Raw genomic sequence first — 23,958 nt, forward strand, 5'->3', positions numbered from 1 at the left:
ACCAGGGCATCCCCCAGCCAGGAAAAGGGATGAAGTGCCCAGACATCCCTAAACACTCCTGGGATGCAAAGCAGGGCCACATCCAGGGATCTTCAGCCCTGAAATGCTGAAAAAGGGATCCCAAAGGAGGTTGGACCCTCTTCCCTTCTCAGGCAGACATATGAGTGCCAGGAAGCAGCACTGAGCTCCTGTGGGGGTCAGAGGGGTCAGCAAGATTCGATTTTAAACCATAGGAAATATTTATCTGCTCCTGGAAGCTGTGCTGAGATGGAGCAACCCAAAACAAAGGACAGAACAGGGCATGGGTTAAACTGGGCAAGTCCCAAAAGCACTTGAAGAGGTTTCCACACCTCAGGGTTGCAGCAAGTCACGGGGAACCTCCCCAGGAGGCTGTTCAAGGCTTGGATTAGAGTTAAACATCTGCTTTAGTGTTGGCTTCTGTCTCTGAGCTCCCAGCTGGCTTCTCCCCACACCTGCAGCCCCTGGCAGCCCCACACCAGGCACTGAGGGTCAGGGGCTCCTGCAGAGAGCAGGGATCCAACTCCACCACGGACTGGGAGGGAGGGGAAGGATCACTACACGGTAGAAATCATCTGCTACAGGAGAACAAAAGTGATTCCCTAGGCCTAAAGGAGGTGGGTGGTTGCTGTGAAGGGACAAGGCAAGAGGTTTATCGGAGATCCATCAGCACCACGTCTCTCTCCACTATTGACACGTGATTGCAGGTCTGGAAGAGAGGAGAGGAGGGGATGAGGTTATTCAGATGTTCCCACAGCTCAGGTGAGTTTTCTCTACCTCTTGACACAACCTGCAGTCAGTGCTTTCCCAGAACAGCCCTTGGATGCAGCTCCTTGGATCACCCCAACTGCTGGCCCTCACAGTGACCATGGCAGGCCCCAAACACAAATCCTCCCTCAAACAGCCCTGGGCCACAGCCAGGAGCTCTGCATCACATCTCCAACACCTGGAAAACCTGGGAAGCTCCTGCACCTCCACTCTGGGAATTGGAGAGCAGCCCCTGCCAGGCTGAGCCTCCTGATCCCAGCCCAGCACCTGAATGTGGATTTAATTCAGTGCACAACACAGCAACTCCCCTCCCCACAGCCCCCACAGAACTCACCGTGAAGAGAGGGGGGTCTTTGGGGTGTGGGTGGAATCCCTTCTGCCGGCAGGATGAGATCTCCTCCAGCCCATGCTCTGTCAGCTTGAAAAACCCAGTCCTGGAGCAGAGGAACAGCAGCTCTGTAGCTCCAGCCTCTGCAGCCTCTGCAGGCCCAGCCACATCCCCTGGGGCACGTTTGGGGCCATTCAGCTCCAGCAGGAGCAGGGAGTGAGGCTGAGGGACACTCCAATTCCTGGGAAACTCTTCTCCCCAGCTCTGAACCTCCTGTCAGGGCTGGGCAACCCCTGCCCAAACACAGCCCCTGGAAACAGCTCACAGGAGCTGTCCAGTCACATGTGTGACATTCCATCCCCAGGCCAGGAATTTGAGAGGGGAAGGGTGTGGCTGACAGCCCAGGCAGAGGGAAAAGCCTCCCCAGCCCACACTGCTGGAATGCACACCCACTCCTGGAATCATCCACACTCACGCCTCGAAAAATCCACACTCACTCCTAGAATTCACTCTCACTCACTCCTGGAATCATCCACACTCACTCCTCAAAAAATCCACACTCACTCCTAGAATTCACTCTCACTCACTCCTGGAATCATCCACACTCACTCCTCGAAAAATACAACCTCACTCCTAGAATCACCTTCACTCACTCCTGGAATCAGCCACACTCACCCACTCCTGGAATCCACCTTCACTGACTCCTGGAATCCACCCTCACTCACTCCTGGAATAATCCACACTCACTCACTCCTGGAATCCACCCTCACTCCTCAAATGATCCACCCTCACTCCTGGAATCCACCCTCACTCACTCCTGGAATCACCCACACTCACTCCTGGAATCACCCACACTCACTCCTGGAATCATCCACACTCACTCCTCAAATAATCCACCCTCACTCCTGGAATCATCCACCCTCACTCACTCCTGGAATCCACCCTCACTCCTGGAATCCACCCCCACTCCTGGAATCCACCCCCACTCCCTCCTGCAATCCATACTCACTCCTGGTATTTGGGAGAGCACACGATGGCAATGGACTCTGGCAGCATCATCTGGTAGGAGCAGTGGGTGTGCAGGTCCACACTGGACAGGAAGGCTGTTTGGGTGGGGTGGGTCTGCAACAGGGACATGGGGACAGCAGTTACAGCAGGCCAGGAAAATCCTCCCAAGGGATCTGCCAAGGGAACCTTGTGGCAGAGGACAGACAGCTCCTTGCAGGGCACAGGGGACACAGCTTGGGTGGAATTGTGGAGTGGTTTGGGTTAAAGCTCATCCAGTACCACCTCTGCCAGGGGCAGGGACACCTCCCACTGTCACAGGTTGCTCCACATCCCATCCAAGCTGGCCTTGGGCACTTTCAAGTATCCAGGGGCAGCTACAGCTTCTCTGGGAATTCCATCCCATCTAACCCCTTGTCCTATCATACTCCCTGCTCTTGTCCCAAGTCCTTTCCAGCTCTCTTGTAGCCCTTTATTTTGATTGTCCTAAAACGTGTGCTCCTGTTTTCCATGTGGAGTTACAAAAGGAGCTCTACATTCCTGCCACATCCCATGAACAATCACACCTTGAAGCCACAACAACGTCCTTGCAGGGCTGAAGTGCAGCTCCGGGGGCTTGGCACATCTCACAGTGCCACAGTTCTCCAGGATATCACATTCCATGGAGGATATCACATTCCATGGAGGGCTGCACAGCCCCTGACAGGCACCACCTCACCCAGCTCCTGCTCACAGCATGTTTCACACCTCAGCTCCTGCAGAGAGCCCTTGTTCCTTTTGCTGCTTGGGTTTTGTTTTTTTTTGCCAAGACCAGCAGAGGAATTCCAGGGGTCCCCGAATGTGGCAGGGCTGTCCCTGCAGAGGTGGCCCTGGAGCAGGCACTCAGAGCAGCAGCATTTCCCTGCCCAAGCCCTCAGGCAGCTGCTGCTTTCGAGAGATTACTCAGCTTTGCTTGGCACGGATCCGACTGCCAAAGGCTCCGTGGGGACACGGGGCAGCCGGGGAGGAGCCTGCAGCTGGCACAGCTCACAGCACAGGGACACAGTGTGGGAGATGTGTCCCTCTAGGACATAGAACCACCAGAGCTGGCTTTTAGCTGGAGGAAACATGACCTTCATGTTGGAGATCCACGTCCAGAGAATCCCAGAATGGGTTGGGTGGGACCTTAAATCCCATCCAGTGCCATCCCTGCCATGCCAGGGACACCTTCCACCATCCCAGGGCGCTCCCAGCCCCATCCAGGACACTTCCAGGGATCCAGGAGCTGCCACAGCTTCCCTGGGCACCCCATCCTCACAGGGAAGAGTTTCTTCCCAATATTTCATCTAAACCTTTCCTCCCTCCCTTTCACAATGCACATTAACCAGGCCTGGATTTCTCCATCAGAGAAAGAAACCCAACCAGAGGCTGCTGCCCATTCCCTGCCATCTCCTCCAGTAACTTCTCCAGCAGCCCCTCCCCTTAGGGCTGGAGGGCAGAGAAGTGCCAGGGCAATGGAACTCACGTGGATCCAGCCCAGGGTGACGAGGCCATGCTGGTCCTGGATGAGGAAGAGCTCCTCCTCGTTCTCTGTGGTGCAGGAGTCGGGGCCTCCCAGCTGCTTGGGGACGATGACGTGGGTGATGGTGAATTCATTCCTCATCTGCAAGGCAGTGGCAGCACAGCAGGCTGTAACACCCCCCAGACATGAGGGAATTTCCTAAGCCTTGGAACAAGCCCATGGATGCATCCAGCACCCATCTGCAGGTGCAGCTCCAAGTTACTGACAAAGGAGTTGCAGGATTTTCTTCCCGTTTCATTCTCCCTGCTGTGCAGAGCACCCACAGGAGCTCAGAGAAGTCCTGGACACCCCCCAAACCCAGCTCTCCACTCAAAAGGGGCTGATGCCTCATTCCTAAACCATCCCCAGTGTCTGGAAGCAGCTGGACTGCAGGAAGTTGCTACATCAAACAACTTTGCTTCAAAGCAAACTTCTGGGAGTGACTCGGGGCAGATGGGCTGGAGCTGCCAACAAAACCTGGGCACGCAAAGTCTGGGGGAGAACAGTGTCCTGCATGAAGGCCACCAGCTGGGCCACCCAAAGGACAAGTGCCTGGAGCTGCCTGCCACCAGGAATGTCACCAATGGGAGAGAAGAAGCTGAAGGGGACTCAGGGTGGGGAAACCCTAACCCAAAAACAAGGAAAGGGAGAGGCACATCATCCCTAACACTCACACAGAAGCCTGACACCACACTGAAGAACTCCAGGACAAAAATCAGAGTCCCTGAGCCACTTCCAAAGTCACAGCACTGTGCCAAACAGTCCCTGTGCCACTTTTGGGGTCTCCATTGGAGTTGTTTCCTTACCAGCTTCCCGCAGAGGATGCCGCAGGTCTCCACGCCCCGCACCGTGTTGGCATCAGCCAGCTGCAGGAACTTCTGGCACAGCTCCCTGGGGACAATGACCTGGCGAAGGACATCCACACCTGCATCTGTGGGGAGGAGGGCAGCACAGTCAGGAATGCTGCAGAAGTGGTCCCTGAAGGGATGAAATGGAGAAAATCCACTCCAAATGGAGAAATATCTGGGAAGATCAAGTCCCCTTTCAGCGGCAGGCTCAGGGAAATGTGTCACTGTGACACTTGATAAAGGACAGGCACCACCTCTCTCAGAACAGGGAAGGGAGATGGAGAGGGGGAGGATCCCCTAGCAGGGGGGTCAAAAGGAGTGTTTTGTCAGCAAAAATTAAATCACACCCTCAGAAAATGTTATTTAAAGCAGGATGTGTTGCTGGGCAAGACTCAGCCATTGGACATGTCAGGATCAGTATTTTGGAACCGTATTTAGTGGGATTTGGTCAGGAGGAGGATTCAGTCAGCCCAGCCAGAAGCTAAACCCCAATCTCCAGCAAGTACTTGCATGGAGGAAAGGCAAACAGGCTGCAGACCCTGGAACAGCAGAGAGACTGGGCTGGAAAAGCAGGGAGGGCACATTCAGAAGAGCAGACAGCTCCCCCCAGCCCTGTGAGCATTCACAGGACAGCAAACACCCAGGAGGGATGGAGCCACGATCAGGTCATTCCAAGAGGCTCCCAGAGAAAGTGGCCATGTTTGGCTCAGCCCCAGCAGGGGAGAAGGGATGCTCCAAGAGGTACTAACTGTTCTCTGTGCTCCCCAAAGCACTGGGCTTCAAAGATCTGTCCACAACAGGAGGTTTGGACGGGACAGTCCCTGCTGATGGAGTTGCTGGGTGAACTGGAGAGACTGGAACCTTTGGGATTAAATCTGTTGGGGGTTTTTCCACTCCAGGGATGAGGGGTCCATCCATAGACTGTGGCTCTGGCTTTCCAAATTCCTGTGCTATCCTCAGACGCTCCTTCTCCAGCTCCTGCCGCCGGATCATCTCCTCGAAGGCATGGAACTGCTCCTGCTCTGCCTGCTGCTGCTTCATCAGGGCTACCCGAGTCTTCTCCTCCTCCAGCTGCTGCTGCAAAGCCAAAGTGTGTGCAAATTACTCTTCCTCCTCCTGCACCAAGGAGGAACATGCCCAGGGACAGGAGCAGAGAGGGGGACACCGGCCCAGGGCAGAACACCAAGCCTCTGCAGACCCCCAGCTATTCCCAGGTTATTCCAAAAGGATCTGCAAAAAGTCACCAGCAAACAGCATTTTCTGGAAGGAAACTTCAGCGTGCAGGGCACAGATCCAGAGTCAGCTGGACCAAGGGCAGGAAAACCACTGTTTTACCCTCCCTCTTCCATGGAGGGAGGTTGATCTCCTCTCCTGTCTCTAAAGTCACACTCATCCAGAGCTAAACAGACTGCAGAGGTGACTGCTTTGCCCACAGAACCCCAGATCCTTGTCCATGCTGAGTTACTGGACTGTAAGACCTGGATGTGATGTTGGGACAGAGAGAACAACCCAAGCAAGCAGCCCCAGCTCAGGCTGGCTGGGGATGCATGGGGAGAAGAGCCAGGGATACCTCTGACAGAGTCACCCACAGTGACAGCAGGGGAAAAGGTGGGGCCACCCAGACTGGACATTCCCAAGCACCCAGGGAGCCCTGGAGCTTCTAAACCCTGAGAGGCTGAGGGGCTCCTGGGGAGCACAGGCCTCCAGTCTCCTGTCACTCACCTCCTGCTCCTTGTACTTAGCATAGTCCTTGGCGTACCTCTTTAGCAGCTCCTCCTTGAGCTCTTCGGCTCGGGGAAAGGCTACTTCCTTCAGTTTCTGGGGGAGGAAACACAGCATCAGCCTGGGAAACAAGACGAAGAGTCCAAAAACCACCACCAAAATCACTGAGCAAGAGCTCAGGCAGTGCTAGCCTTTTCTCTTCTGGACAGCACTGAGCAGAGGAGATGCAGCTTCTTGTGGCTGGGAAGAACCTCCAAGGATTCCCTGGAAAATCACTGCTTGGGACATCCAGCATGAACCACACATAATCTTTAAAAAGCAGGGAGTTGAACAGGGAAGAAAGGACACCTCAGTGCTCAACAGGAGATCATCTGGACACCACAGCCAGTCCAGTGAAAGTGCAACGGGGTAAGAACCCCCCAAACCATAACCTGGAGAACTGTGGAATTGTTTAGGTTCAAAAATACTTCCAGGATCATTGAGTTCAACCATTCCCCCAGCACTGCCATGTCCACCACTAATCTGTGTCCCCAGGTGTTTTGAAACACTTCCAGGGATGGTGGAAGCTGGTGCCAGGACTGGACAATGTTTCTGGGGAAGGAATTTTCCCAGTAGCCAACTTCAGCCTCTCCTGGGACAATGTGAGACCGTTTCTCCCTGGGAGCAGAGCCCGACCCCCCAGCTGTCCCCTCCTGTCAGGGAGTTGTGCAGAGCCACAAGGTCCCTCCTGAGCCTCCTTTTCTCCAGGCTGAGCCCCTTTTCCAGCTCCCTCAGCCGTTCCTGGGGCTCCAGACCCTTCCCCAGCTCCATTCCCTTCCCTGGACATGCTCCAGCCCCACAATGGATTTCTTGGAGTGGGGGGCCCAGAACTGAACTTCAAGGGGTCAGAACTGCCTGGCCAAGCCAAGGTTTCTCAGCATTTGTGTGGCTCACTCATCCCAGAACCATGGGAGCCCAAGGTCCATGACCCTGACCACATTCCCATTCCAGACCTGGTGCTGTCCCCACTCACTTTGACTGTCTCCCTCTTCTCAGGAATGACGGCGCTTTTGTAATCGCGGTGCTGCGGCAGCTTCTCGATGAAGAGCCTGGAAAAACAGGACAGAAGCTGCAGCTCAGGACAGTCAGTGGTGTTTTGGGGGATCCCTGTTCTCCCTCTCAGGGCAGTCTGTCTGTCTGCAGGAGCCCTCCACCCCATAACAGCCCCTGGAGCTCTGCATGGCACTCAGATCTCACTCAATCCCAAGGGAGCCTCACACAGGTTTTCCTTCCACCTGGCCTCTGGAGATGATCCTCAGGGATAAACTCATTTGTTTGGAAGAGAACCATTAATAACCTGGTCTGAACCATCAAGGGCACCAAGGTGACTCAGGGAGGTGCTCAGGCACCTGCCCACACCTGGGAGCATCCCAGGATTCCATCCAAGCTCAAGAACTCAGCTGACTCAGAGCTCCCCGTCCTTGTGCATGAAGGGACAGAGAGTTTGTGCAGGAGGGGAAATTACTTCAGACCTTGGCCAGGGAAAACTTGCAGGTGAGCTGAAAGCAAAAAGCAAGTTCCCAACAGCCCCAGCTGCTGCACCAGGAGCCTTTGGGCTCTGCAGCCTGAGGACCCCAGGTTTTCCAGGCAGGAGGGAGAATCCTGGCTTTGGGGATGGAAATCGAGACTGAGCTCAGCACCATCCCACTCACTTCCACCATGCCAGGCTGCTCCCAGCCCCTCCAGCCTGGCCTGGGACACTTCCAGGGATCCAGGGGCAGCCCCAGCTGCTCTGGGCACCCTATGCTTCCTCACCCTCACAAGGAAGAATTTCTTTCTAACATCCAATCTATAGCTCTGCTGTTCTGTCCTGTCACTGCTCAGGTCAAAAAGTCCCTCTTCTCTTTTTTAGAAGCCTCCTTCAGGTGCTGGAAGGTCATAATGAGATCCTTCCACAGAGTTCTACAAGCACTAAAACAAGGAGAAAATCCCACAAACAAGGGGCAGTTCACTCTGGCTCAGCCCTCTGATGCTCCCCAGGCTGGAGACACCTTGAATTAATCTGTGACCAAGTCCCCAGCGGTGACAGAGTGCTCAGGGTGAGCTTAGCCAGGCCCTTCTCAGGCTGGCTCTGGGCATCCACAAAGCTTTGGGGATAACCTCAAATCCCTGCCCTCCTTCCTGCTTCAGCACCCACTGAAGGATGTTCAGCCTCCTGCCCAGGCACAGGGTAAAAGGGGAAAAAAAAGGGAAAAAAGGGAAAAAAGGGGAAAAGGGGAAAAGGGGAAAAACTGTGCCACAGAGAGCAGAACAAACCAGCCAAGTAAAGCCAAGCAGGAAAAACTCAGTGGGCACAGAAACTCTAAGAAACCTCTGTGTGTGCAGTAAACAAAGCCAGCTGCTCCAAGCCCTCAGGGACAAGGAAGGACTTTTTGCCTCCCTGAATGCTCCTGGTGAGGATGCAGGATCAGCACAGACTGGAGCCCTGGAGAGGCTGTGGCTCCCTCCCAAAGCCCCAGTGAGGTCCCTGCCCCCAGCTGGGGGTGTGAAGTAGGTCACTGTGCTGAGGAGACACAACAAGGCCCTGAGTGCTGCCAGCAGCTTGTAGATTAAAATGGAAGGGATTAATTAGGAAGGATTAAGAGCAGATGCTGGCCTGGGCAGGATGGAAAAACCAACAGAGACAGCTGGCTTTCCACAAGTCAGGAAGTGGGGGGAAAAATGGGCAGGAGGATGAGAGGAGAGCTCAGGCAGGCAGAGGAAAACTCCAGGGCAGGAGCTGCAGTGGCAGGCTGGGATGGGGCAGAGGAAGGGCTGGAACAGCTCATGTTTCCTATGGACAGCCCTGCTGAGGCCTGGCAAGACCAAAACCTCCCAGGGCCAGGAGTTTTGGGCTGGTTCAAACCTCTGCCTGCTCCTGAGCTCAGCAGAGCAGCAGCTGTTTGGCACCCAGCAGCCACAGCCAGGACTATTTTTAAGCCCAGCTCTGGCCAAGCTGGTGGCTCTGGAGGCCCTGGGACACCCCCACAGGTTCCTGGAGCTGATCCAAGCACATTAGGGAGCCCAAATATTCCAGAAAAGTTGTGTCTTGTTATTTTTTTCTTTCTTTTTTGGCTCAAAGTCGTGTCTTGTTACTTTTTTTCCTTCTTGTTTGGCTTTACCAAACTGAGTGTTCCTGCTGGTGATTCAAGGAAAACACCCACTCAGATCAAGGTAGGGGAAGCTGCTCAGAACCACAGGCAAGGAAAGACTTGCAAGGTGGCAAGAAATGTGTTAAAAATCCTGGAGATAATTGTGGAATCATGGAATGGTTTGGGTTGAAAGGACCTCAAAGCTCATCCAGTGCCACGACAGGGACACCTTCCACTGTCCCAGGTGCTCCAGCCTGGCCTGAGACACTTCCAGGGATCCAGGGGCAGCCACAGCAAATCTGGGAATTCCATCCTAGCCCCTCCCCACCCTCACAGGGAAGAATTTCTTCCCAATATTCCATTCATCCCTACCCTCTGGCAGTTTAAAACCATCCTCCCTTGGCCTGACACTCTCTGCCTGTGCTAAAAGTCCCTCTCTCCCTTTTTTATGACTCCTCTTTAGGCAGCAGAAGGGACTCAGGTCTCCCTGTTGAACACTCTCACCTCCCCCAGCCTGGCCCCACTCCTAGGAAAGGCAGAGCAGAGCAAATCCATGAGAGGCTCCACTGAATTGCCAGTACCTCCTCCTGCTCTCTGGATCTAGAAAACATCAAACCTATTGCTTGAGCTCCAGCTTCCCATCTTCCCTGGAAGAAATGACAGTGGCACTGAGTTCCTATCTTTGGACAATGCAGGGCAGGAGCTCACATTGGTCAGGGGTCAGCTTTTGCACCCTCTGGGCTAGAAATGCCAGGAGATTGATTTGAAAGCTGCTGGGAACACAACCCAGCACTTCTGGCTGCTACAATGAACCAGCCTGCAGTTCATTTGTTTAGTTAAAAAGTTTCTTCTTCGGGCCCAGCTGCGTAACCCTCCTGGAACCCTTCCCAAAGGTTTTACACTTCCCAGCTCCCCCTGCAGCCTCCCTGGCCCTCGCCACCATGCCCATAAAAGCTCAGGAAGTGCGAGGTGGGGAGGAAAGCTAATCAGAGAAAAATGTGTTGGGTTTAAGGGGCAGCAACCCTGCACATGGGGGCAGGGAGGGAAAATGCCCACGGAGATGCCAGCCCTGTTTTGGTGGAGTGGGGAGAATGGGCACAGCACAGACCACAACCAGAGGTACTGGGTGGAAGCAGGAGGGACAGATTTAGGGAAAAAAAAAACCCTACAGGAACAGGACACTGCACTGTTGGAATCAGAGTTTTCATCCCTTTGAACACCCACAGGCACACAGCTGTGTTTGAGGGGGCTGGGTTTTGTTGCTGAGGTGTAAAAATAAATCCCTGAGTACTCCCTGGTCCCAAAGGAGGAACTCCCTGTTGTAGAAGGCTGTAGTAGCCCCAGAGTAAAGAGTAAAACAGGCTCAGAATAAAACTAGCTCAGAGTAAAACTGGCTTCTCCCCTGAAGGTAGATTAGCAGAGACACCACAACACAGCCTCGATCCTTTAGGTAGACACAAAAATCCCTGACCACAGATCCCTGCCCAGCTCTAGGATGTCACAGCCAAGATAGAGAAAAACCAAGGCCAACTCAGGTGGTGAAACACCTGCAAACTTTGACCTACAGGTCAATAAAATATCTCTGCTGCTGGCAGAAGTCTCCAGAGGGACAGAGTGACACAAGATTAGCCTGGTTTCCAAGGAAGTTTCATTCCCATAATACCAGTATCTGTCACAGACTCCTTCCATTGGTGCCCAGTGACAGGACAAGGAGTGAGGGCTATAAACTAAACCACAAAAAGTTCAACCTCATCCTGAGGAAGAAGTTCTTTCCATGGAGAGTGGCAGAGGCCTGGAACAGCTGGAGTCTCCCTCTCTGGAGACATTCCAAACTCACCAGGACCTGGCTCTGTGTCACCTGCTCCAGGTGACCCTGCCTGGGCAGGAGGCTGGACTGGATGATCTCCAAACCAAATTTTTTGGGGATTACAGATTCTGGAAACTTTCACAAGCAAGCTGCACCTGAGGCTTTGTGCCTCACCTTGCCCATGTGTCCTGGTCAGTCTGAGCTACATCTGTGCTTTGTGCCTCACCTTGCCCACATGTCCTGGCCAGTCTGAGCAGCACCTGAGGCTTTGTGCCTCACACCTTGCCCACATTTCCCGGTCAGTCTGAGCTGCACCTGAGGCTTTGTGCCTCACACCTTGCCCACATGTCCTGGCCAGTCTGAGCTGCATCTGTGGCTTTGTGCCTCACACCTTTCCCACATCTGGTCAGTCTGAGCAGCACCTGTGGCTTTGTGCCTCACACCTTTCCCACATTTCCTGGCCAGTCTGAGCTGCATCTGTGGCTTTGTGCCTCACACCTTGCCCACATTTCATGATCAGTCTGAGCTGCACCTGAGGCTTTGTGCCTCACACCTTGCCCACATTTCCCGGCCAGTCTGAGCAGCATCTGTGCTTTGTGCCTCACACCTTTCCCACATCTCCTGGCCAGTCCCACCAGCTGTGGCTTTGTGCCTCACACCTTTCCCATGTGTCCTGGCCAGTCTGAGCTGCACCTGAGGCTTTGTGCCTCACCCTGCCCCCATCTCCTGGCCAGTCTGAGCTGCACCTGAGGCTTTGTGCCTCACACCTTTCCCACGTGTCCTGGCCAGTCTGAGCTGCACCTGAGGCTTTGTGCCTCACCCTGCCCCCATCTCCAGGCCAGCCCCACCAGCTGTGACACTGCACATCTGTCAGGAGCAGAGCTCTGGCCAGAACCCAGAGCTGTGGAGCTCTCCCATCTCTCCAAGACCTCGCAGCCCCCTGAGACGTCCCCAGAGCCCCTGCAGCCCCCACACTCACGTGATGTACTTGTTGTAGAGGATGAAGGCGTGCTCCAGGTTGCCCTCCTCGCAGTAGACCGTGGCCATGCGCAGCATCTCCACGCCCGAGCGGAAGTAGCGCCGCGGGGGGATGTCCTCGCTCACCTCCACGCTGCTCCCCGCCTGGATCAGCCGCCGCACGCGCTCCTCCGGCGCCAGGCTGGCGCTGCCGGGGCCCGGCATGGTGACACACATGGGCCGTGTGGGGCTCTGCGGGAGCGAGACACGGGCATCAGGAGTGTGGGGAACGGAGTCACAGGAGAATGGAACCGCGGAATCACATTCGTGGGGATCATGGGATCACAGAGTCACATAAATCACAGAATCACAGAAATCATGGAATCACAGAGTCACGAGATCATGGAGTCACAGGATCATGGAATCACAGAGTCACAGAGATCATGGAGTCACAGAGTCACGGAAATCATGGAATCACAGTCATGGGATCATGAGATCATGGAGTCACAGGATCATGGGATCACAGAGTCATGGGATCATGGAGTCACAGAGTCACAGAAATCACGGAATCACAGAATCGTGGGGATCATGGGATCACAGAGTCATGGGGATCATGGGATCACAGAGTCATGGGATCACGGAATCAGAGTCACGGGATCACAGAATCACAGTCACAGAAATCACGGAATCACAGAGTCACGGGATCATGGAGTCACAGAGTCACAAAAATCATGGAGTCACAGAGTCACAAAAATCATGGAATCACAGTCATGGGATCATGAGATCATGGAGTCACAGGATCACGGGATCACAGAGTCACAGGATCATGGGATCACAAAGTCACGGAAATCATGGAACCATGGAATCACCGTCATGGGATCATGAGATCATGGAGTTACAGGATCATGGGATCACAGAGTCATGGGATCATGGAATCACAGAGTCACAGGAACATGGGATCACAGTCACAGGATCATGGGATCACAGAGTCATAGAAATCACGGGATCACAGTGTCACAGCGATCATGGGATCACAGAGTCGTGGGGATCATTGGATCACAGAATCATAGGATCCTGGGATCACAGAGTCACAGAATCATGGAAATCATGGAACCACGAATCACAGAGTCACGGGGATCATGGAGTCACAGAGTAATGGGATCATGGGATCACAGAATCGTGGAAATCATGGAACCATGGAATCACAGTCACAGGGATCATGAGATCACAGAGTCATAGGATCATGGGATCACAGAGTCACGGGATCATGGAGTCACAGGATCATGGGGTCATGGGATCACAGAGTCACGGGAATCACAGGATCATGGGATCACAGAGTCACAGAAATCACGGAATCACAGAGTCACGGGATCATGGGATCACAGAGTCACGGGATCACGGAATCAGAGTCATGGGATTGTGGAGTCACAGAGTCATGGAAATCACGGAATCACAGAATCATGGGATCACAGAGCCATAGAAATCATGGAATCACAGAGTCACAGGGATCATGGAATCACAGAGTCACAGAAATCACGCAATCACAGAGTCAGGGGATCACAGAGTGACAGAGTCATGGAAATAATGGAATCACAGAATCATGGAATCACTGAATCACAAGGTTGGAAGAGACTTTTAAGATCATCGAGTCCAACCCATGCCCCAACACCACCTCAACTAAACCATCCTGACCCAACGGGATTCCCCAAAATCATCCTGTGCCAACAGGATCATCTCAATTCCATCCTGACCCAAAAGGCTCCATCCCAGATCCATCTTGACCCAACAGGATCATCCCAATTCCATCCTGACCCAAAAGGTTCCATCCCAGATCCATCCTGGCCCAACAGGATCATCCCAGATCCCTCTCTGCCTGTGCTGTGGGAGGCACTCCCGTCACCCCAGGAATGCACCACGACCTGATCCATGTGGGAATCACCACAGACAGGAGCTGCTGGATTCCTAGTGGAGGCAGCAAACCCAGAAATCCTCCACAAGACTCCTCCTACTCCACAGAAGTAGTTTTTCCTTGGTAAAACTCCCTGAGCCAAGGGAAGGGTTCAACTCCCTGTGAAATGGCACTAATTTCCTAGAACATGTAGAAATATCCTCATCCCTGTGGGGGTGGTCTTTAGTGAACACCTTTCCTGAAAGCCTTCCAAGAAAAATCCATTTTTATATTACCTCCTCACTGAAATCACCTCCAGTTTCGTTTGCAAACTGAAAAAAGACAATTATTCTGGGCACCCAGATGGGAGCCAGTAGAGCACCTCAGCTGCCACATGTAGTATCAGGAATTACTGAGGCACCTCCCTAAGGGAGGGAAAGGAGAGGAGCCCCTCTTGGGGCTCCCCAGAGCAGCACTCCCTTTCTGAGGGCAGGCAGAGACATGTTTCCCAGCTCACACCCCACGGGAGCCTCTTTTTCTGTGAGATTCAGAGGCTCCTGTGCCAAAACCCTTTGGGATGTGACAGCCACAGCTCCACTGGAGGTGGGTGCTCAGCTGTTCCCCAAATCCAGAGCTCTGAGCCACTTCCTCAAAATAATCCCTGTCACATCTCACAGTCCTCTTCCCCCTGCTAGAACATACTCCACTCATACCTGAAACTCCCCTCGAAATCCCACACAACCCCCCCAAGCCGCAGCCCCCAAACTCCAGCCCCTCCCCAGCCCACCAGGAGAGAGGGTGACCCCTCCACAAAATCAGAGCCCTCCCCAAGTCCCACAGAACCTCGCCCTAAAAGGGAGAGCAGGGAAGACTCTCCTGCATTGCCTGTTCCCCCCAAAATGGGAGCCCCAAAACAAACTCCTCTGCCCTAAGGAGAAAAGACGGCCCAGGCAGAGCGGCCTGCCCGGATCCCTTGTCCTGAGGGGAAACATCTCCGAGCCGTAAGCAGATCCCCCTCCCCAAGGCGAAGGCTCCCAAAGCCAGACCCAACCCGCAAAGGGATTCTCCTTCCTAAAGTGACTATCCCACAGCCAGAACACTCGGAGCGGGTCACTCTCCTTAAAGAGAAGATTCCAGACCCCCCTGACCGCGCCTCGACACGAGACGCCCCCCGAATCGGAGCCCTGCCGGCGCAGCCTCCCAGGAGAGGCCGGGACGCCCCAGCAGCACCGCGGCTCTGGCGCCTCAAGCCGCCCCCGATGCTCAGAGGGACCCAGCAGCAGAGCCGGGACCCCCCCTCATCCCGCACGGCCCCCCTATCCGCGGCCCAGCCCTGACCTGGCGAGCGCGGCCGCCGGTTGCCCCTCAGCACTTCCGGGTTCTCCCCCTCACGCCGTAGCACCGCCCCCCTCGCTTCCGACAGCCAATCAGAAGCCGCCCCAACATCCGGGTAGGTAGAAGCACACCACCTACTTCCGCCCTGTTGCCTCAGCGGAACGTTGTGCGTCGTGACGTCACAGCAGCAGCTCTTAAAGGGGCAGCGCCAGTTGGAGAAGCAGCGCTCATCCCAAACCCAAACCCGAACCCAAACCTAAACCTGGCCGTTCTCACCCCAAAACCGGGCCCAACCCCCCCGCAGCGCGGATCCTGCATAGGCCCCTCAGGGGAAATGATTGCTTCACACGCAGGGTGCAGTTCGCACAACGTGGAAATTTACTTTAGCAAAAGTGGATAAAAAGGAGGAAAAACAAACTCGTGCTTACACATTCAGTCCTGTTTCTTATTATGTGTTGAGAAAAATCAACAAAAGGCCATTTTGTTGAAAGATCTAGGGATGCCTGAGGATGTTTCTTTAGGATTATTCCAGCTCTGTCTGAGTCTGTGTTTATTTTTATTCCCCACATCCCTCATGGATCAGCATTGGATTAAAAAATTCCTTGTAAAAGCATGTAAAAGCTGGGGAGAGCAGAAAACAGAATGAAAACCAGCCCTGTCCAGCTGCCCCACATCTGGCCTGGCAGCTCCTGGTTGAGGCACAGCTGCTCCCTCCAGGCCCAGGAGGGTTTTTGTCTCATGGAACACATTCCCAGTCTGTCAGGACATCTCCTGCTCCCCCAGTCTGTGTTTACTGCGCTGGCGTTTCCTGGCAGGTGAGGGCTCCTGAGGCAGGCTGGGCTGGGGGCTCTGAGGGGGGAGCAGCTCCTTGTGCTTCTTCTTGGAGGGTGGTGAAGACCAAGAGTTCCTGGGGGCCAAACTGCAGGGCTGCCTCTGCTCCAGGTGATTCTGTTCAATGTGATTCCGCTTCTGCTGCCTCTGTTCCAGGTGATTCTGCTTCCTCTGCTTCCTCTGCTCCAGATTATTCTCTTCCAGGTGATTCTGCTCCAGAGGGTTCCACTTCTTCTGCTTCCTTTGCTCCAGGTGATTCTGTTCCAGATGATTCCCCTTCTTCTGCTTCCTTTGCTCCAGGTGATTCTGCTCCAGATGATTCCACCTCTTCTGCTTCCTCTGCTCCAGATGATTCTGTTCCAGGTGATTCTGCTTCCTCTGCTCCAGGTGATTCTGCTTCCTCTGCTCCAGGTGATTTTGTTCCAGGTGATTCTGCTTCCTCTGCTCCAGGTGATTCTGCTCCAGATGATTAGATTTCTTCTGCTTCCTCTGCTCCAGATGATTCTGTTCCAGGTGATTCTGCTCCAGATGATTCCACTTCTTCTGCTTCCTCTGCTCCAGGTGAGTCTGCTTCCTCTGCTCCAGGTGATTCTGTTTCTGGTGATTCTGCTTCATCTGCTTCTTCTGCTCCAGCTGATTCTGCTCTAAGTGATTCCACTTCTGCTGCCTCTGCTCTGGATGATTCTGCTCCAAGTAATTCTGTTTCATCTGCTTCTTCTGCTCCAGATGATTCCACTTCTGCTGCCCCTGTTTCTTCTGCTGCCTCTGCTGCAGATGATTCTGCTCCAGATGATCCAGTTTTTTAAGCTGCCTCTGCTCCAGGGCCCTGTGCCCATGTCCCAGCTCCTGGGGCTGTTCCTGAGCCGTGGGGCCAGGCCACTGCTTCTTCTTGCTGCTGCCAGGGTTCCTGTAAGGAAATTTGGGAGTCAGTACCCAAAGAAGGGCTGCTTGGGAATGCCCTGGGCCCCTCTGGGTGCACCCAGAAAGATGAGAATGCACAGAGAGGTTCACTGCTGATTTCTGACAGGTTTTCAGCAGAAGTGTTTTCTGTGCCCCTGAGGTGATGCCTTGGGTTTCAGCTTTTATATATTTTTCAGAATCTCTTAGTGTGTGACTCTGAAACTTCGTATTAGGTGCTAGTTAAGTGTTAAGTGTTAGTAAGTTCTCTTCCCAGTAGGACAAAACAATCCCTTCCCAGCTGGTGAATTGAGGACACCCAAAAAGCAGAAACAGTGGCTAAGGGAAGGGGGCAAGCCAGAGGGCTGAGACTTCATAGCCTGGGGCTGTGGTTGGACAACTGACCCCAATATGTAGATGAAACAAAATTTATAAAATGTAGAGTCATGACCAGGATCCATCTTGGATTTGATTTGGGTGTAGCCCTGGCCAGGCTCTTGCATCCTTTCAATAAATACCTGTTTTATTCCTTTTGCTCTGTCTGGTCTCTGTTCCAGGTCAGCCTTTTCAGGCATCAGAGGGAGGAGGGGAAGGAGCCACGGCTGTGCCAAAGCTGCAGTGGCTGTGCCAAAGCTGCAGTGGCTGTGCCAAAGCTGCAGTGGCTGTGCCAAAGCTGCAGTGGCTGTGCCAAAGCTGGCACTGGCTCCCAAACGTGTTCTGGAGATGCTCTGGGAGCTCCCCCACAGCCAGGAGCTGCCAGAGGTCACATCCCAGCTGGGGAAAGCTCCTCCCTGCATGCCCTGCTCCTGAAGCCTGGGAACAGTGGCAGAATCCCCACCTCACTCCCAGGGAAGAGCTGTCTCACTTTGCACTCCATTCCCTGAAAATTCCCAGCCCCACTGGGATGCAGCTCCCAGCCTGCCAGGATATCATCTCATTCCTACTGGCACAGAAGGGCATTCCCAGGCACAGCTTTGCACAAGGGCTTCACTTGTTGGCATTTTGGCTCTGAACAACTTTCAGAGAGGTTTCAGGGTTGGGTTTTTTTGCCCTCCCAGAGCTGGCAAAGCCCTGGGTGAGCTGCAGCTTGTAAAAATCTGTCTGGAATTGTTTCCAAAGGGAGGGAGCAGCTCCTTGAGGCTGCTGGGGAAGGGGCAAACACCTACCTGGGCTCTGCTAGGGAGGGCTGGCTTGGGCAGTGCTGAGGGTGCTTCACCAGCTGCTTTTGGGGCTTGGCTGGGGTGCTGCCTTTGTTCCTGAGGACATCTGAGCCCGAATTCTTCTCTTTACAGCTGCTTTTGAAGGGAATTTTAAAGACAATTCCAGATGTTTTCACAGGAAAAACAGAATGATCACATCAGCTCTTGCACACCCAGGAAAGGAAGCCTCGTGTTTTTCCATGTGGTTCCAATCCCAGCATGGTTTGGGTTGGAAAGGACCTAAAATCCCATCCAGTCCCATCCCTACCATGGGCAGGGACACCTCCCCTATCCCAGGCTGCTCCAACCTGACCTTGGACACTTCCAGGGATGGAGAAGCCCCAGATTTTCTGGGAATTCCATCCCAGCCCTTCACCTCCCTGACAGGGAGGGATTTCTCCCCAGGATCCCACCTAACCCTGACCTCTGTGGGTTTTAAGCCATTCCTCCCTTGCCTTGGCTCTCAGTGTGTTCTCCCAGCTCCCCTCCTGGAGCCACCCTGAGCTTCACTCCCCTCCCCAGCAGCTCTCCTCACTCCTGGAACAGCCAAACTCACTTTTTCAGGGCTCTCTTCTGCAGATCCTGGATGTAGTTCATTCTCTCTATGGGATGCCCTCGACACTTGTTGAACACTGGGGAGAGACAGAGTTACCCCAACACAAGAGTTTTGGTTTTAGTTTGTAACTGGGTAGAAACACTAATAAATGTAATGGTTTTGGTTTATTAATTTGAACTTTTTTTTGTTGTCAGGATTAGGAGGAAGGTAATAGAGGCTTAACTTTAAATGGTACAAAGAGAAACTTCTAAGAAAAAAAAAAGTAGAATAATGCTTTAGACTTTTTTCCCTACTGAAAACATATAGAAAATAGTTAGTAATTTTAACATTCGTTTATTTTAAACACTAATGTTTACTTATATTTATAGTCAGAACAATTATATTTACTTTATAATATTCTTATGTGTTAGAGGGAAACAAGACATTTTTTATAGTTTAAAAAAAGTGAAATTTTAGTTTATGACTTTTATTTTTATTGGGATTTTTTTTTTTTGCTGAAGATTTCAGGAAATCTTTACAAACCAGCACAGTAATTCACCCCTCAGGGCTGCTGAACAACTGAAACCCTCCAGAAGGGTTTTAACCCCTTCACCCAAGCACAGTTCCCTCCCTGGAGCCATCCCAAAGCTCCCTGAAAATTCCCCATGCCAGCAGGATACTCACACTCTATGGCAGCATTTGGCTCCATGCCTTCAACATCAATCAGGTACCTGCACAGAGCAGCAAGAAATCCCAAATTACACAATTAATTATGAAAACACTCAGGGGCTGGTGATGATTCAAACAGGAAAAAAAAGAACTTGGGAGTTTTAAACGTTTATGTGCCCCAATGGAGGATCAGCATTTACTGCTGGATTTTGGGGTGAAAACTGTAAATCCTTGCAAGTCTGGGATCACACAGATCAGTCCACTCTTGTTTCCTCCTGGAAATGCCACCACTGAACCCAGCTGAGCAAGAACTCACCTGCACACCAGGTAGCCAGTCCTGTTCAAGCCATGTGTGCAGTGCACCCCAATGAGTTTATCTGCAACACACACAGGGGATATTCAGCTGCTTTTCCTCCCAAATCTCTCCAAAATGAGCCCATCTGCATCAACCCTCCAGCACAATGAACAGAAACAACCACACACATCACCATGGCTATGTCTAATTAGCACTCAGCTCATTAATTCTGACAGCTCATCTGCACAACCTCAATTAAGGCTCAAATCATCACAGAATTCTGCAATGGTTTGGGTTGGGAAGGACCTTACAGTCCATCCAGTGCCACTCCTGCCATGGGCAGGGACACCTCCCACTATCCCAGGTGCTCCAAGTCCTGTCCGACCTGACCTGGATTATCAGAGGAAAAATCCAATTTATTGCCTTGTAATTCCCATGTCAAGAGAAGGAAAAGAAATTCCTGCTGGCCCATCCCAGCAGCAGCAGAGTCAGGGAGATCCACACTCACCATTGTCTTTGTTGGCTGTCAGAAACCTTTTTACAAAGTGTTTGAACCTTGAAATGGTTTTTCTGTTTGGGATCTTGTGCCCCATGGTCAGGATCTTCACATAGCGCAGCGTGGGTGGCAGCTCCTACAGAAAAAACCTCAAATCACTTCCAGAAAAAGCACAAGATTTTTATTAATTAAAAATCCCAGGTAATAAACCAGGAGAAGATGAGTTTTCCCATCAAGCCCTAAAAAACAGCTACACAGTTTGTTACAAAAAAGAGGTATAATAAAAGAAAGGTATTTTATAAATATAAAACATACAGTAAGTATAAATGTATTTATAAAATATAGTTTAAACTCTGCTAGCAGTAGCTTGTTTGTATAAGAAATTTTCATAAGAAATGAAAAGCCAGTTAACAAAGCAAACTATTCTGATAAGCAAGTATGTGTGCACCTGCATAAATAAATCAGTAAAAAAGATGTAAAAATCAGTAGATGCAAAAGATCAGTAGAAAACATCTAAGTAAAAGAAAGATTTTTAGCATGTACACACAAAACACCTTTAAACCAATGAGTTAGGGGGCAATAAAACTATCAGCCAGTAAGAGTTCATCACAAAGTCTGTAAAAATTGTATAAAATGAGTTATGTAAATTAAAAATTTGCTTTTCCTGCATGAAAAAACGGAGTCTCAGCTAGGCTGTTACAACACACAGTTTTAGTAAGAAAACCCATAAAGAAAAAATATATAAACATGCCTAAAAAGAAAAATAAAAACATGCCCAAAAAGAAAAATATAAACATACCTAAACAGAAAAAACTTTACTAGACATATACACTAGCCATTAGCAACCAATCAACTACATTTCAATGATTTACTAAGCCATGAAATTCAAACTTCTGATACCATTGTAGTGGTTTTGCTTCACTAACTTGAAATTTTTCTGCTCTGAGATAAGATTAGGAGGAAGGCAAAACAGGCTCAATTTTAAATGGTACAAAGAGAAAATGTATTAATAGAAACTATAAGAAAAACCTGTAAGAAAAACTTGTAAGAAAAACACATAACTGTAAAAAAAACCCATAACTCTAAGAAAAAAACCCGTAACTGTAAGGAAGAAAAACGTAAGTGTAAGGAAAAAAATGTAACTGTAAGGAAAAAAACATAAGAAAAAAATTATTTATTAATAGAAACTATAAGGAAAAAACTGTAAGAAAAAAACAAGCAAGTAAAAATTTCAGGAAACCTTTACAAACCACCGCATACCAAATACAAACAAACCATGCACAATAAAGATTCAGGTATTCTACTCCAAAAAAAGACAAGCATTTTGTCTGTCTCATTTGTAGCTCTAAGCCAAAACCACAGCAAGGGCCAAGTTGTTGTTTTGGAGGATCCCCCAAAGCTGCACTGACCTCACGCCCGTAGTAGCGCGTGGTGCACGTCAGGTCGATGATCAGCCCCAGCTCCTCCTTCCTCTCCTCCACCTCCCTGATGAGGTCATGAGGGGAAAATCTGTCTTCTGGCAGAAGGTTCTGATCAAAACTCTGCAGGAAATGAGGTTTTAAAGCAGTTATTAAAATTTGGGTGTGCTGTGGTGGGTGGGGATAGGCTGCTGCTCTGGGGTGTCCTGGAGGAAGGAGCAAAGGGAAAATCACAGTTTGAGCACTGAATCCTGGGGTGGTTTGGGCTGAAAAGGACATTTAAACTCATCCAGTTCTGTGGACAGGGACGTGCTCAGGACCTCAGAGCTTTGGGGCAGCTCAGCTGAGAGTTCCCAGGGGTGAATGAACACTTTAACCCCGCAGTGACAAACACATCCAGGCACTGCAGCTTTCCTGGTGGAAGCTGGAAACCAGGGACTCAAATACATGGAATCACAGAGTCACCGAGGCTGGAAAAGCCCTTCTACACCATGGAGTGCCAGCTGTGCCCCATCCCCACCTTGTCCCCAGCCCACAGCACTGAGTGCCATGGCCAGGAGTTCCTTGGACACCTCCAGGTGTGGGGATTCCAATCCTCCTTGGGCAGGTTCAAGGCCTGACCACCCTTCCCAGGAATAAACTCCTCCTGATGTGCAGCCTAAGCCTCCCCTGGCACAGCTTGGGGTCATTTTCTCTCCTCCTGTCCTTGTCCTTTGGGACCAGAGCCCAGCCCCATGCCCAGCTGCTGCCACACTTGAGGCCTTATGTTTCAGCTCTCATATTTTTCAGATTCTGTGCTGCCTAGGCATGTACCTCTGAGCTTCATAAGTGTTAGCAAACTCTCTTCACAGTTTAGTCAGACAAACAATCCTCTTCCAGCTTGAGAACCACGGACAACCATTACAGCTTCAGGCCCCAAAAGCATAAACAAGAGGGAACTGAAGAGAGCAAACAAGGAGGGTGTGCCTGAAGCTGTAATTGGACAAAATTGGACAATTAACCCCAATATGTAAATGGATCAAAACTTCTAAAAGTGTGAAAACTCGTGGCCAGGATCCATGCTGGGTATAGCCCTGGCCAGGGACTATGTTGTACTGCCCGAGGTGGATCCTTTAAAGGCCTCTCAATAAATATCTACTTTATTCTTTTAGCTCTGTGTATTCTCTGCTCCAGCTCAGCCTCTCCAGGCATCACACTGACCCCTCACAGCCCCCACGCCTAAAATCCAGCTGTGGCACTCAGTGATTCCCTCAGGGAATGCTCACCAAGCCACACTTTCCCACAGCTGTTACCCATCCCAAAGTGCCCCAGGACCCTGCTGGCCCCTCACCTCCTTCAGGGGCACCTTGAAGGCGATGAAGCGCGTGCCCGGCATTCTGTGGCCCAGCGGGATGTAGTCCGTCCACCTGAGCCCAAACAAGTGTGAAACCAGGCCAGCGACCCCCGGGCCGGGCCCCCCGAGCACCCCCAGACCCGAGAACACAATTCCCCCCAGCTTGGGAACCACCAATTCACCGCGGAGCCCCAACCGCCCGCTGGCATCAGACCCTCACAATCCCCCATGTCCAGGGACCCCCTGACCCATGGGCTGTCAAACCCCCAGTCCTGGGGACCCTTAAACTCCCCCAGTCCTGGGAACGCTCAAGTTTAGAGCCCTCAAACCTCCACCAGACCCAGATTTCCCAAAACCCTCCTCCAACCTCCTCTGGGCCCGGGACTCCCAAATCCCCACGGCCTCAGAGACCCTCAAAACCAACCCTGGCCAGAAATCCCCAAGCGTCCCCAGGCCCCAGGACCTTCAAACCTCCCAGACTCAGAGTCCCTCGTCCCTCCCCACCCCACGGCACCCCTGTGACGGTGCCACGCAGCGCCGCCACTCCCGGTCCCGGCTGGCTTTTGGGTCCCTCCCAGCAGCCGGGAGTCCCGGGCCGGGAGGAGGCGCGGGAGGGGCGGCCGGGCCGCGCTCACCGCTCCGGGACGCGGCAGGATCCCCCGCCCGCCATGATGGCGACAGCGCAGCTTCCGCTCGTGACGTCACTTCCGCGCACGCCGCGCGGACCCGCGGAGCCACGCGATGTCACGCCCCAAATGGAAACCACGCCCACAAAAAAAAGCCACGCCTCCCGCGCGACTCCCTGGGGCTCTCGCGCCGCGTAGCGGTCACAGGTGGTACTGCAGCTCCGCAGCGGCACCGCCGGCGCCACCGAACCGGGACCGAACCGGAGTCACCTAACCGGGAACCGAACCAGGACCGAACTGGAGTCACCGAACCGGAGTCACCAAACCAGGGAC

At 52.3% G+C, this 23,958-nt stretch overlaps 2 protein-coding genes across 5 annotated transcripts; both read right to left on the bottom strand.

The window, feature by feature from the left end:
- Nucleotides 1-302: 302 nt before the first annotated feature.
- On the bottom strand, nucleotides 303-15,410 carry LOC117007826 (STAM binding protein). Of its 2 annotated transcripts, none has more exons than XM_033081232.2 (10): nucleotides 15,330-15,410; nucleotides 12,126-12,355; nucleotides 7,242-7,317; nucleotides 6,230-6,325; nucleotides 5,257-5,581; nucleotides 4,466-4,590; nucleotides 3,624-3,761; nucleotides 2,124-2,236; nucleotides 1,121-1,220; nucleotides 303-727 (listed from the first exon to the last, which is right to left on the bottom strand). In XM_033081232.2, the coding sequence occupies exons 2-10, from the start codon at nucleotides 12,338-12,340 to the stop codon at nucleotides 671-673; spliced, it is 1,245 nt and encodes a 414-aa protein (XP_032937123.1). In that variant the 5' UTR covers nucleotides 12,341-12,355; nucleotides 15,330-15,410; the 3' UTR covers nucleotides 303-670. The 2 variants fall into 2 exon arrangements, with proteins under 2 accessions (XP_032937123.1, XP_032937122.1); XM_033081231.2 differs by having other exon boundaries at nucleotides 5,257-5,584.
- A 271-nt stretch (nucleotides 15,411-15,681) lies between these two features.
- Nucleotides 15,682-23,708, bottom strand: DUSP11 (dual specificity phosphatase 11). Of its 3 annotated transcripts, XM_033081453.1 has the most exons (10): nucleotides 23,635-23,708; nucleotides 22,997-23,072; nucleotides 21,658-21,789; nucleotides 20,261-20,384; nucleotides 19,774-19,834; nucleotides 19,473-19,519; nucleotides 18,810-18,885; nucleotides 18,221-18,349; nucleotides 16,719-17,064; nucleotides 15,682-16,622 (listed from the first exon to the last, which is right to left on the bottom strand). In XM_033081453.1, the coding sequence occupies exons 1-10, from the start codon at nucleotides 23,667-23,669 to the stop codon at nucleotides 16,086-16,088; spliced, it is 1,563 nt and encodes a 520-aa protein (XP_032937344.1). In that variant the 5' UTR covers nucleotides 23,670-23,708; the 3' UTR covers nucleotides 15,682-16,085. The 3 variants fall into 3 exon arrangements, with proteins under 3 accessions (XP_032937344.1, XP_032937343.1, XP_032937342.1); XM_033081452.1 differs by having other exon boundaries at nucleotides 15,682-17,064; nucleotides 18,221-18,346; XM_033081451.1 differs by having other exon boundaries at nucleotides 15,682-17,064.
- Between the last annotated feature and the right edge of the window lie 250 nt (nucleotides 23,709-23,958).

Source organism: Catharus ustulatus, chromosome 27, assembly GCF_009819885.2.
Source record: "Catharus ustulatus isolate bCatUst1 chromosome 27, bCatUst1.pri.v2, whole genome shotgun sequence".
Classification (NCBI taxonomy): domain Eukaryota; kingdom Metazoa; phylum Chordata; class Aves; order Passeriformes; family Turdidae; genus Catharus; species Catharus ustulatus.